We start from the raw sequence: 14,090 nt of genomic DNA, 5'->3' as shown, positions 1-14,090 counted from the left end.
GTGAGAGGCACAGAACAAATATTTTAAGAATTTTTGCCTCTTCCTCTCCCCCAGAGTCTACATATATCACATTTGGTTATCTCATATCATTTTCCTTGATGCTCAAAACATTGCATTTCTATGTAGCAATTCTCTAGTAAATACAAATTGAATGATTTTGTGACTAAATTAAGTAAGTCAATTTTATTCTAGGCATCTAGGATTAGAAAAGAAGTCCTTAATAGAAAATATCTTGGCAATAAGTTAAATGCAATCTTTGTTTATAATTTTCATTGTTTAAAACTAAGGAGTTGAATTAAGTACTTTCTAAAAATCTTTTTTTCAGTAGGTTTCTGTTATTTCAAATGCATTATTTACTTTTTATTTGTGAACACAACTTTGATATTATTATTTCTACTTCTGGACTCATTTTGCAAACTAAAAACCTAGGATAGGATTCAAACGAGAGCCACAAAACATAATAAAAAATGTAGAAAATTAAAGAGAAGGTATAATAAAATGAGATTTACTTATCTAGTGAAAAGAGTCAGTAAAAATTAATATTAATTGCCAAAGCTACATGGGATGAAAAATGTAGCTTTTGGAGCCTCTTCAGTTTGATTTTAAGTTCAGGCCTTATTACTTCCTGGTTGCAGTGTGATCTTAGATTAATAATTTAAAGTGTCTTTGCTATTAGCTTCATCAACTGTTATAGTTCAGTGTTTATTGATGCATTTATTAATACTCCTCTCCTAGGATTGTTGTAAAGATTTTGCCATATCATCTGTGAGTAATTATATACTGGGCTTGAATCGGGGTGTTTGCTGAAACTCACATACTTTTTCTCTTTTCCTTCAGTGAGTTTCCACTCATATGGCACACAGAAAACCAACGTTAAATTCATGTACATAAACATTGCTTCCTGGAAGTTTATATTTCTCGCTCAAAATTTAATGTCTTGGATGTAGAGGTTAAAGGCCATTGATTGTGTTAGTGACAGTGGCAATTATACTATATAAAAGAAAGTTGCTAAACAGCTGATTTAAAAGTTCTTTATAGCATGAAGTTATACAGTGCTGTTTATAGGATATAGTGCTACAAATAAATTTAAAACCAAATTATTTCTGAATGCAGAATATACTCTCATAGTATGGTTTTAGAAAGAGTAGTGTGTTAGCTGATAATGGAATTGTGGACATACTTTGAATGTGCAATTTCCTTTTTTTTTTTTTTTTTTTTTTTTTTTGTTCCCAGGGATGATCAAACTCTGGTCTTTGAGCTTGCAAGGCAGGTGGTGGAACCACTGAGCTAAATTCCTGGCTGGCAATTTTTTGATGGAACTAAAAGAGTTCTTTTTTGGTGTTTTATAGCTGTTAGCCAAACAATGAAAAGGAGTATTCATACTTTATTTAGAACAACATCTTATCAGTTACCTCTCATCCCATTACACATTCTAGAAGTGATTGAATAGTGTTTCTTCGGTTATGAAAATATAATGAATCTGATTATCATTTTATGCCCATCCAAACAGAAACATCAGTTTCAAGTATGTCTATGCACTGATTTTCCCCCAAATTCAAATGTGTGTGTGTGTGTGTGTGTGTGTGTGTGTGAGAGTAGTAGTAGTAGTAGTAATTGTAGTAGTAGTAGTAGTGATAGTAGTGGTAGTAATTAAGTCAGGCCACATAAATTACATTACAGACCTAAAAGCTGTTTTAAGCTTACAATAGTAAGTTTTACTTTGTAGTTGCAAAGCAGGCACCTATTGCTTGGGTGATGTCTCATAGCGTCTCACAAGAAAGACCTCTCAAAGTGAATATTGAATTTAAACAGAAAAAAAGAGAAAAGAAAAGGAAGGATTATGTTGGAAGCTGTCTGACTGGGATAAGGAGCTAAGTTGATCTCCATTACACCCAGAGATTTTTGTTTTCAAGAAGTTTAGGACAAACCTGTGAGGGAAAGTGATACCTGACTTTCCTCACCCTGCTGCCCTCAAGGTGAAGGAACATCTGGCATCACTCTTTAGAACTCCCATTGTAGTCATTTGAGCAACTCCACAATCAGTGAAACTAGAGGGGAACCTTTGAACATGGTGATAATGTGCAATTCCTGAAAAATAGAAAATGTTGGAAAACATATCATTTCATGTCTGACCCAATAGACTGTTTTCATTAAAAAAAAAGATAATGAGACTTTTACTATATGAGGGACCCTTTGAACAGAATTGAATAGATTTTTTTCACTGAGATTAATAAACAGGGAAATATTATCTTTTAACATTTGTATATTTTATCAATATTTATTCTAAGAATGTGTTTCTGGAAATTAAGAGGACAAGGTTATTACTCTACAGCGTTTCATTGTCCTTTTTTCCTATTTTTCATTTTCTCAAAATTAAATAAGTTTCTACTTCTTTAATTAAATTTGAATTTTTCTTAAATTGTTTGCTTTTACTTTTTTTTAAAAGAAACATTTATATTTAATAGAAAATATTTTCGCTCTTGTGGAAGTGAAAAAATATTTGATAGTCCACATTAAACTCTATTTCTCTAAGAAACATTTCTGATCTAAATAAGACAGTGAGATTACTTAGTACACTTTGAGCAGTTTGCAATGAAAAATACATCAATTTTCTTATTTTTTGTTTACAAATAAAGTGTGTATGTGAGTCTGTATCTGTGTCTGTGTGATATTCTTTGATACCAATGCAAACTGAATCAAATTATAGTTGGATTTTTTTGTATTTATTAGACAGTCTGTTAACATCCAAAATTTGATTAATATTACCCAAATATTGAATAATATTGAATCCAAAGTCACTATAAAATGTTAATATGATGCAGTTCTCAAATGTCTTTACTAAACTGAAAAGCACTTAGAAATAACACCTATATTTTTATGCTTTTTCATTCAACAAATGTGGCTGTGATTAAGTACTCATAAGCAGTGTTGTGTAATGAAAAAAGTACATTTATGTGAAAAAGCACACTGACTCCCCAGCAGGAAACAAAGCATATCATCTATTTGTTTTTGTCAAGATTTTTTTCTTTAAAAGAGCAGGATACCAAATAGTGTTTCTATAAAATAGATTTCTTCATAGGTGTATTTTTTCCATTCAATATTGTTTTATTTTCTTTTAAAATGTAATGGTGTTTTTAAAAAGGGCTGCATAAATCTTGCAAATTTTATATTGATCTCAGGAGACATACACAGACTGGGAAAATATTAAGCTTTTTAATTTTATTTTTTCCTGAGGAAATTTAAACCTTTGTCTAATCTTTAGGGAGTGGATTTTCAAAAATATATTTCTACTTTCAATGATAATATATTTACTAATCACAATGTAATACTTCCTAAACAGGATGATCATATTTTTGGTAAAGAATTTGTTCATCATTCGTATTTGTGTTGGTATATCCAAAATGCTTAGGCATCTATCGAAAGATTGGTTTCATGTATATGTAAATAAAAAGAAACGGAAGGAAAGCTTACAGAGAAATGGTATCTACTCTGTGCTTTACATGTTGATGGGGAATTTCAATAAGAGGGACTCTGTGTCTCTGAGACATATTTGTGGGTTGGGTTCAATAATTTTCATAACAGAATTCTGACTGTACCCAGAAATGGAAGTTATGGCTGAATGAAGGATTTGCTTCCCAAAATTGGAATTATGAGCGCAACCTTGGATACCTGTAGTAGCCACTATGTAATTTAATTTAAGTTCTTCTGTAAACTCTTGTGTGTGTTTTAAATTTTTAACGCTAGTAGCTTTCACTATGTGTGTAACAAAATATTGTCAATGCCATTATTTAAGGCAAATTGAATTTTCATAACATATACTGCTTTCCTTTTTTATTACTAGCATTTTTCATATGCCAGGGAAAGGTAATCGCTTAATAAAACCTATCTACCACAGTGCCAGTGAGTTTGATTTTAAGTGCTATCTTCTCTGATTGCTCACGATATAACAAACAGTAAACTAAAAGGTTCTTAGTATATGAGAGAACTTGAGGAGTAAGCAGGTCCATCCTTTGCCCCTTGAAGAACATCATTCTCCAGGTTTCCCCAACGTTTAAAATCCGTGGAAGTACTGTGAGGGAGACTCTTGGCTGTGAGCCTGGGGATCACTGTGAGCTCCCAGGATGGGTGGGTGGAGTGATGGTGGCTTTTAAGGGGCTGAAGGAGAGAGTGGAAGAGCTTGCACCACCATGGCAGTCTGCAGTGATGATAGAGAAAGTATGTGAGCACGACACTGATGCACTAATCATGCTAACCTCGTGATATACCTGCTGGTTGATTTAAGTTACTTAACCTTTCCCTGAGCTCCCCCCAAAAAAAGTCTCCCAGAAATTTATAAAATGAAACCAAAGATATCTTAGCCGTGAATCCTCTATATTCAGAGTATTTCTTAGTATGTATATTTTTTCAATCAAAAGAAAACTCTGGCAAAGTTCTTTTTATGTTGAAACCAGTATGAAAATGAAAATAGGTTTATTATACATTCATCATTAATATTTTAACAACTTTATTTTTATTTATAGATAAAAATAATCCACAGTACATTATATAGATTGATACAAGTATTGAGCCAGAGATAATTTGAATTAAATGATTTCCAAACATTTTTTTAATGAAAGAATGTAACTCACTGAAGGACCAACAGACACATACATTTGGGGTCATAAATTGAGGTGAGGTCCAAGGGTGCCCTGAAATCTGAGGAGTTAGTGCAGGGGAGTTGAATTACACAATACTTAGGCAATATGCTACAGGTAAATGGACTGATCTTTCTAAATACTGATCCGAATAGGCACCTTTTGAAGATTAATCTTTCAAACCCACTGTCATTTCTCTCAGAATTATACCCCACATTTGGTACACTGGAAAACATTCATCTCGGTCCTTCATATTTTTTATTTTATTTATTTGTTTGTTTATTTACTTATTTTGGGTTTTTGTTTGTTTTTTTGGGGGGGTACCGGGGATTGAACTCGGGTCCTTGCGCTTGCAAGGCAGGCCACTGAACCACTGAGCTAAATCCCCTGCCCTTCATATTTTTATAGTCTTGTAATTTTTCTTCTTTTTTGTCAGCTGCTATTTACTGAACACATTTTATTCAAATGCTACTGCTGCTGTGTGCATGCATGCATGCCTACGTTTTTAATATATAATCTTTTTCACACATTGTTTCATTTTTCTAAAATTTTGTTTTGCCTCTTCACAGTACTAACTTTGATGTGGTCATCCCTTTCTTAGGTTGGTTCAGTGTGCTCTCTGTATTCCTCATCTGAAAATACCAACCATATACCACAGCACTTTTTAAACTTGTGTATTCCCCTCCAGATAGGGATCATTCATCCCTAACCCCTTTTTTTTTGGCACATGATAGGTCACCCATAAATATATTGTGATGATAGGGTAGACACATTGAATTTATGCAGAGTTAGGGGACAAATTCTCCCTCTTCCATCTATGTATGCATTTATTTTCTACTTCCCTCTTATCCAAAAACTTCCTCAACTTTATTACCTCTGCTCAAATCTTCTCCACTTATGATTTTCAGAAAATCTTTAACAAATCACACATATTCAGCTCGTAGTTATAAGTGTGCTTTCTTGTGGCATGATGTGCAATGTGTCAGCATTAACATTGAGAAAGTCACCTGACTTCAAAGCCAGCCTTGTTCTTGGCAATGTAGGTCTTAGGCTTATTATTTATCTGCATTTCCCAATTTATGCAATGGGGATAATTGGTACCTCAGTTCATGAACTCAGTTCGCTCCATGATTCTGCATGATTCATGCATACTGAACTGGATGAGAACTGAATCAAATTTGCCCATAAGGTCAGCGTTGAACGTAACCACTGAACTCAATTTGGTTCTCGTTCAATTCAATTTGCAACCAGAATTGTGGAAAGAATCAAGCTTGGGAATCTAGGTACCACTGTATTTCATAGGGCTGGAGGGAGGAGTGTACAAATCATTCATGAGAAGCCTTAATTTGGCATGGGGCATTTGTTTCCTCTCATTAGAAGGTAATTATTATCAGTCTAGAGACTCCTCGATCTTTATAGGGAGGGAAAGTTGGTGGGCACAATTACGTGTGATCTTACTTCCATTTGCTACTTAGCATTGGAATTTTTGGTTTGAATAAAAATTGTACTTAAAAGATGATGATAAAATGATAATCTCCAATCTACGCCTATTTCATCTATGGTATAAATTTTTTTTATCAGAGAAGTGTGTTTATTATCTATGACCTCTTGCTGAGACCGAGGGTAGCAAGTGTCCCAAAAGAGAATGAAATTTTCATTCTCCAAATTGCAGACTGTGCACAGACTGACGGCAGGGCTTAGGGACCCTCATTCTGTACTCTGAGTCCTTGCTATGGTCTTGACATGACAGCCCAGAGGCTGACCTAGTATCACTCCATCCCTGTGTGGAGAAAGAGTGCCTATTAGTTAATTCACTTGCTTGTAAAACATGATTGGACAAGTAAAGGCAAATATTTCCCAGAACTGAATCTTATGAAAATAATGTGTTTTCTGTCTTCTCAGACAGCTCAGCCCTCTCAAGCCAGCGGAGTAATTTTCCAGCTTCCTTTTGGACCAGCTCTTATCAGCCCCCACCTGCACCTTGCCTGGGGGGAGTTCATCCTGACTTCCAAGTCACCTCACCCCCTGGCACCTTTACTCCAGCAGACCCTAGCCCCTGGTCAGGACATGGCCTGCATCAGACTGGCCCACCACCTCCCCCTCCTGTGTCTGAGTCCTGGCACTACCCTTTGGCATCTCAGGTGAGCCCATCCTACAGCCACATGCATGACGTGTACATGCGGCACCACCACCCCCATACCCACATGCACCACCGCCACCATCACCACCATCACCACCATCACCACCACCCTGCTGCTGGCTCTGCTTTGGATCCATCCTACGGGCCCCTGCTGATGCCATCAGTGCGTGCGGCCAGGCTTCCTGCTCCCCAGTGTGATATCGCGAAGACAGATCCATCTGCAGTCACCACTGCTACCTCAGCGTGGGCCGGAGCCTTTCATGGAACCGTGGACATAGTGCCAAGTGTGGGATTTGATACAGGTGAGTGGAAGATTTCTTTGTTTCCATGAAAAAGAAGAACAAAAAATGTTTTAAAGGATGGAATATTTTTTAATATTCTTTTTGAAATCCTTTTGTCTTATATGTAAAGATAAGCTTCAATAGTATCTTTGTAGATCCCGAACCAGACGATTTTGCAATAATTCTTGCATTCCTGAAGAAATTGGTATGATTACTTCATGAAGTACAGCCTGAGAAAAGTCTCAGAATTTTTATCCTTTCTCTTAGGCTCATAAGTTGTCCTTTTGAACTGTAATCTTGTGATACCTTATATTTTCAAAGGTTTGAATGTATTATCTGAATCTTCCAAGGGTCTGTGCTCTGAACCATGTGCAATGCCCAGTAGAATTCAGAAGTTGTATACTTCAATAATTTTCCCTTTTTGTTAGGCCTTATTTATGGCTTATTAAGCAGACTGCTTTCTGGAATGTAGTATGTAGTATGTCATCCAATCTTTTTTAAAAAATAGAAAATACTAATTTCAAAGAAATAGCTCTTCTTTTTTTCTACTTTCCCTTATGTTTCCTTTCTTTTCCTTTTCCCCCTTCTACCTTCTTTCTCACCTTTGATTTAAATAGAATGACTTAAAAATCATAAATATTTTATATCCAACAGTTTTAGAGAAATGTGGTAAGGAAAATATTTCTATGAAAAGCATTCATTTATTTACTCTCTGGAATTCACTAGTTCTGAAGGTCATGGTATAACATGTTTGAGCTTTTTCTGGACTAGATGAATAATATTATTACTATTAATACCGTGTTAATAATAGGATCACAGTTTGATGCCTGTAAGTTCATGAACTGCAGGAAAAAACAACTGCAGCAACAACAAACCAAGTCAGAGGTTACATCCTCGGAGTCTGCATTCCATTGTCACCCACCTCCACCTCCAACCCATCTCTTTCTCTATAACAGTGTAACATACTAGAACCTTCGTTCCACAAGTATAAGAGATGTTTTCCTTTTTTAGTGTTTCTACAGTGTGGAAGATCTTTAATGAGTCTACTCACAATAGAGAATTCTCTAGAATGCTCTGCATCATGTTGGATTTCTCCAACGTGAGTGGAATATTCTTTTCTTGGTCAACACACTTGGACTGCTTTATCCTTTCAGCTTCCAGTTGTCTCTCTGGGTTCAAGTTGCTTTTCTAAGAAGGGTAAAATGATACTGGCCAGGCCCAAATTGAAAATACTCTTGAGAGAGTTCTGAGCTCTCAAGGAGGGGGAGAATAAATATCTCAATCACAAAAGGAAGAGGCCCACCACAGCATTCACTGTAAGGTGACAACAGAAGGGTAGGCCCTCCTCTTCTGCTCTTCCAGGTCCTTGTAAAGGAACAGAAGTTTTCATGGGACGACTTGAGCTTGGAAAGATAAGGTGTTTGGAAGAATGAGTCAGATGTTAGTCCGTACAGAGGAGAGCATATCTCACTTGTCCACAGAAGTTGAAGGAAATAAAGGAGATATGGGAGATCTGGGAGGTTCAACATGATATAATGCTTCCTTATAAAAGAAGGTTTTATATCATCAGTTTTTTTCCTTTAAAAAACCATATAAAATGTTTTGCTTTTTCTATGGCATACAGTCTCTGCCACTGTTATCCCACTTTTTAAATACAGAAACAACCATAGTAAATAGTTCAATGTGCTTGTATTTATTCTCTCCAATGAAAATTATTTGAGGGCATATATAGCCCCAGCTGTTAATGGTATTTACTTCAGGTGATTAAAGCCTTGAAGCCAAATTGCCTCATTATATAAACTAAGCTCTGTCCCTTACAACAAAACAGTCTTTGACCAAATTACTTAACCTTCTTGGTCCTTTAACTTCTTTCTCTGGAAAAGATTTATTTTAGAATCATTTTGAGTATTATATATAGAGAAACATTTACAAATTTGCTAAAACTTTCACAGGTACTCACAAAATTCTAGCTATGAGAAGGAAGATAGACAGATTCTTACTTTTATCTTTAAAAGTGTTATTTAGATATACTTCACAATAAAATGCACTTCACTTTTTTAGCAAACACAATTCGATTATTTTTAATATAGTCATAGTATTAGAAAACTATTCTCAATATCTAAATCCAGAACATTCTGTCAAATAAGAAACCCTATACTTGTAAGAGTTCACTCCTTATATGTTACCATCACTCTATCACCCTGTCAACCACTAATCTGCTTGCTTTCCATATTAATTTTCATTTTCTAGCCATTTTATTATAAATAAACTCTTGTAATATATAGCCTTTTTTAACCTCCTTTCGCTTGGCATAAATATTTTCAGGTTTCATAGAGATTATAGAATGTATTAGAATTTTCCTCCTCTTTTAGAAGTGTGAACCTCACTCCATTGCATAGATAAATTTATCCATTCGCTAGTTGGTGGATGTTTGGTTTGCTTCTGTTTTTTGGATAATACAAACAAAAGTGCTATTAACACTTGTGTACAAGCTCTTGTGTAAGCAAATCTCATGAGTATCTTGTTGCAAAATTTTGTGATTGAAAGAACCTCAATTCCTACATGCTTTTGTATTTATGGAACTTTTTTTCCCAAAAAAGCGTATTTACTGTACCTGTAATGAATTTACATTTCTGAACTTTTGAAATCAATTATAATATGTCATAATAGAGTTCTTATGTTTGAAGACCTGAGCTGCAGTGAGGATAGTCATGTTCCTCAGCCACAAAATTTAAAGGAATTCTCACTGTCAGGTTTGTGCAAGGGGGTAACACTTCAAAGTTTGCCGCCAGGGAGACTTATCTCCCTCAATCTTGTCCTGGCAGTACTTACCTGTTCTGCCTGGTTTACAATCACTGCTTGCTTTTTCTGTTGAGCAGGTCTTAAATACAGGTACTTTGGAAAGATCAGTATGATGATATCATCAGAAGTCACCTGTATTTTTCCTCCATGGAAAAGTGCCCATCTTTACCATAGCTTCATGTTGCAAATCTTACATTAGGTTTTTTTCCTTTGCTTTAACAATCTCAAAATGGTTTTTATGAGGTTCATAGAAACAATAATTTCAGAATGTGGTTTTGAGAAGAAAAGATCTGTGCCTAAATGAATGTGTTGACATTTATCTTTCTTAGAATCATCACTCCCTATATCGTTGAAAAAAACATTTGCACATTCATTGTCAAATAAACAAGTTAAATTGTGTTTACTAGGAGATTTTTCCGCTCTGGTTTATTTATGGGCACATTTTGTTTTTATACTTTTAACTTCTCACAGAATGCTTTTTGGCTCATTTAGCTTATTTTTTTCTTCATAATAAAGACATTGTTTTCAACTTTTATGAGTAACTTTTACCTTATATCAATTTACTGTAAGGATGTATAGGTTAAAAGGGCAGATAGGACCGAAGATAATATTAATGACATCAAGATGAATAAAGGAGGATAATGGTGTGCAGGACTAACTTCTGGCAACCTTAGGGTATTGAGCCGGCCCTTTGCACCAGGAGGAGATTGAAATGTGAAAGTATTTGCAGTTGTGCACCATCTATTATTAGACATGGGTGTATCAAGAATATGCCTTTTCTTATTCTCAGGCTTCTTGGTGAGGATATTAAGTACATTCTGATCTAGTAATCTCACCCTTCACCTGAATTTCATTTGAATGAAATGCTGTCATTCTTATTTTCTTTTATTGTTTATGATATGCCTAGTGTACGATATACAGTTCTGCATTTCCAAGTTTGTATTAAGTTTTTAAGTAAAGGAGGCCCTTAATGACATACAAAGTTGACTTTATTTTTAATTTCCATTTCATTCACTATATTTTAACAAAAGTAAAAGAAGTCATGCTCTGTGATTTGACTTCTTTTCTATAAACACAAGCTGTTCATGGCTTGAGATTGTATTCATCTGTAGATCACAGATTTATTTTTCTTAGGAGACCTCATGTTATTTTAGCTACACTTTTATTATGATTTTTATTTTTTTTTCTTTAAGGAATGTCAAAATGGTGCAATATAAAATATATATAAACAGCTTAGTGTTAAGGTATTTATTCTTTTGTTAAGATATATTATGTAATCTACAATTAAAATTTGAAAACAAAATAACAGGCTCATGAAATCTGAAGTAAAAAGGAATAAAGACATATTAATGTCATTCTGGCTTCTCAAAAATACATTAAATTATTAGCCATAAATTTGCATAAAAAGCTACTTAATAGTAATTTACGGGGTGGGGGTAGGGGTCACAAGCCAGACAGAAAAGCGAAGCTACAATGTTACTAGATCTATAAATTACTTTTTTTTCCAGCTTTAATTGAGTCTATTGGTACATTTTAGGGATACAGTACAGTTACATTCATTGTTGGGATCTTGTACCTCTACATGGCAAGTCTCGATTCTCATGTTTTCCCCTTACCCCTGCCCTCCCTTGAAGTACAGCTTGTGAAACTTTCCATTAAGTACAAAAAACTGTTTATCTGGTACCTTATTCAGGCATAAACTGGTTTATTTCTTAAGAAACTTTAATGTCTGTTGGACTAACATTGCAGTCTGTGAGTAGAATTACTGTGTTAAGAAATCCAGGAAAAATCCTTTGAGGACATATTTTTTTTTTTTGAACCCAGAACCTTGCACTTAGGATGCAGGAGGCTGTATAACTGAGCTAAATCCCAAGCCCCTTGATATTACATAGGCAGATTAGGTTACTCATGAAGAAGTTAGGAAAAGACATATGTCTTCATTTTTCTTCAAAGACATTTTGTAACTGATAATAAAAGGAGAATCAAGCTGTTTACTAATTTTTTTTATTGAGTAAGCAAAATTTAAAAACAAAATTGTGGTTTAGTATGAATTTTATAAAATAAATGTTCTGTGAAAGGGACCTCACTAAATGATGAAACATATCCTAATGGGATGTAGGCTGTAATTGTCATTGTTCAAAATTGTTACATAGTGGGGTTGAGAGTGTGTGCTCAGTATATATGAAGCCATGTGTACCAATAATCAGCACCAAAAATATAAGAAAGAAATTGCTATGTAATGTTCACTTTGAAATAGGCAAAACTATTTTTTATTAGTTAAGATCTTGGTGGTCAATATAATAGAATTGCTTTACAATGAAATCCATTATTATAAATCTCAATCTTTGTTTTATTAAACACAATAAATAAAAATCAGAATTAAAAATAGCTAATTACTACAGCAGCAAATAGAAAAGAAGTAAACAAGTTGTCATTTACTTTTTCCTCATGTCCTATACATTTGCCACATGTAGATTACTCCCCAGAGCCATACTTATGTGTCTTGTCTTAACACATCTGAGAACAAAAACTTATGACTGAGTGTAAGTTCTCAGAATAACCTTGTTAAATTCTTTTAACAACTTAAAAAAATTACTAATTTTTAAATTTCATAGTGGTATTATTGGGATTAAAAGTATGGTTTTAATTCCAATAACTTCTTTAAAATAATTTGTTTCTTAGTATGTATGTTTACAAAAAAGAACTGAAGAAGCCAAGAGTACCCAAGGAGGTTGCTTAAATATTTACTGATATCATAATGCTTCATTTGTAAATTTGGAGAGAAATTACCAGGGAGCCACAATAAAAATTGACAAGATACTATTATTAGTATTAAAATTTCAAGGAACTGTGCAATTTTTCCCATTTAAGAAGAGATGGAACAGGGGATTTAGCTCAGCGGTTCGGTGGCCTACCTTGCAAGCACAAGGACCACAGTTCAATCCCCTGTACAAAAAAAAAAAAAAATGGAGATGGCATCAAAGTTATGAATATTATAGATGCCCCATTAAAAGTACTTTTCCCTTCATCTCTTCCCTCAAGGCATATATTAATCGTCAGAATTCTGAAAAAATAAGTACTCATTGAAATCTTTCTTGACAATATTAGTAATTTCTATAAATGTTTAGGAAGTTTTCTATGAAGGTATTAAAAGTATGAAAGGTATAATTAACTAATTGATCTCAGCAGATAGATTAAATGACATTTCTAAATAGAAAACAACTCTAGGACCATATATTCTCTGGGCAGTTATGATGTTCAATAAAAATTCACAAATTTTTGGATATCTACATTGAGGCTATTATTTCAATTAAGACAAGTAAAAGTTCACAAGGAAATAGCTGCAGACTAAAAAATGCTAGGCAGAATGTTTATGAACTAAAGAGATTTTTTTTGGACATTTTTGTTATCATTCAGTTTTTTATGATTTGGTGACAGTTAAGATTCTAGTGATCATCAACCAATTGCTTCCCACTTCCTACAAAACTTTTATCCTTCCCTTTGGTGTATGTCATAAGCTTATTTTCCACTAAGAGTATAAACCATCAAAGATATGTTAAAATATTTATGCACTCTCTAATGCTTTTAGCTCTACAGGGCCCATATCCAGAATGACAATTTTGTGACCAGAAGGGTAATAGAAACCATCTTTGAGATGCATGCAAGTGCCAGGAGATCCCAGCCAGATAGTAAGATCTTCATGAAAAGTAACTGATGGTGAATCAGAGGAGAGAAATGCATTCCAGAGCACTGCCGTCAGTTTCAAGTAGCCAAGGCTGGATTCTGCAGGACCTTAATGAAATTCCCCTGCCCTCCCAGAGCATGGAGACATCACCCTTTTGCTCTTTTATGGGCCTTCCTCCATAGAAGGGTGCTGAAATGTCATACCATCCAAAGCCTAGGAATTTAGATCTTTCTCCTGCTTTATGGGACAAGGTCAGGAGACTCCAGAGGAGCATATTATGCATGTTTTAAGATGCATTTACATAATGATACAAATGATCATCCATGTGTAAATTTGAATCCTTGTAAAAGACATCTTGGTTAACAATATATGCTATTTTCTATTTTCATATAGATTGCTGGTATGAAATTAAAAGGTCTTTTAGAAAACTAGCCTGGAAAATGAGCTAGTATTAAAAATATTCATAAACTATTACCCAGAATTATTGTCCCATAAGTCCCTAAGATTTGCATACGTGTAAGCGACAGCCAGCGTATGAGGATGTATGC

At 34.5% G+C, this 14,090-nt stretch overlaps 1 protein-coding gene across 3 annotated transcripts in view; it reads left to right on the top strand.

Moving 5' to 3' along the window:
• Positions 1 to 14,090, top strand: part of Vgll3 (vestigial like family member 3) — a 40,924-nt gene that overhangs the window by 15,425 nt on the left and 11,409 nt on the right. For all 3 annotated transcript variants that reach the window (XM_033755965.1, XM_010602878.2, XM_010602879.2), the window contains exon 3: positions 6,537 to 7,076. In XM_033755965.1, the coding sequence (XP_033611856.1) occupies positions 6,537 to 7,076 (540 nt within the window). The remainder of the gene's footprint in view (positions 1 to 6,536; positions 7,077 to 14,090) is intronic.

The sequence above is a fragment of the Fukomys damarensis genome, unplaced genomic scaffold (genome assembly GCF_012274545.1).
Source record: "Fukomys damarensis isolate Sample0158 unplaced genomic scaffold, DMR_v1.0_HiC HiC_scaffold_24, whole genome shotgun sequence".
Classification (NCBI taxonomy): domain Eukaryota; kingdom Metazoa; phylum Chordata; class Mammalia; order Rodentia; family Bathyergidae; genus Fukomys; species Fukomys damarensis.
The sequence above is the reverse complement of the archived record's forward strand: the minus strand, read 5'-3'. Positions and strand labels throughout refer to the sequence as shown.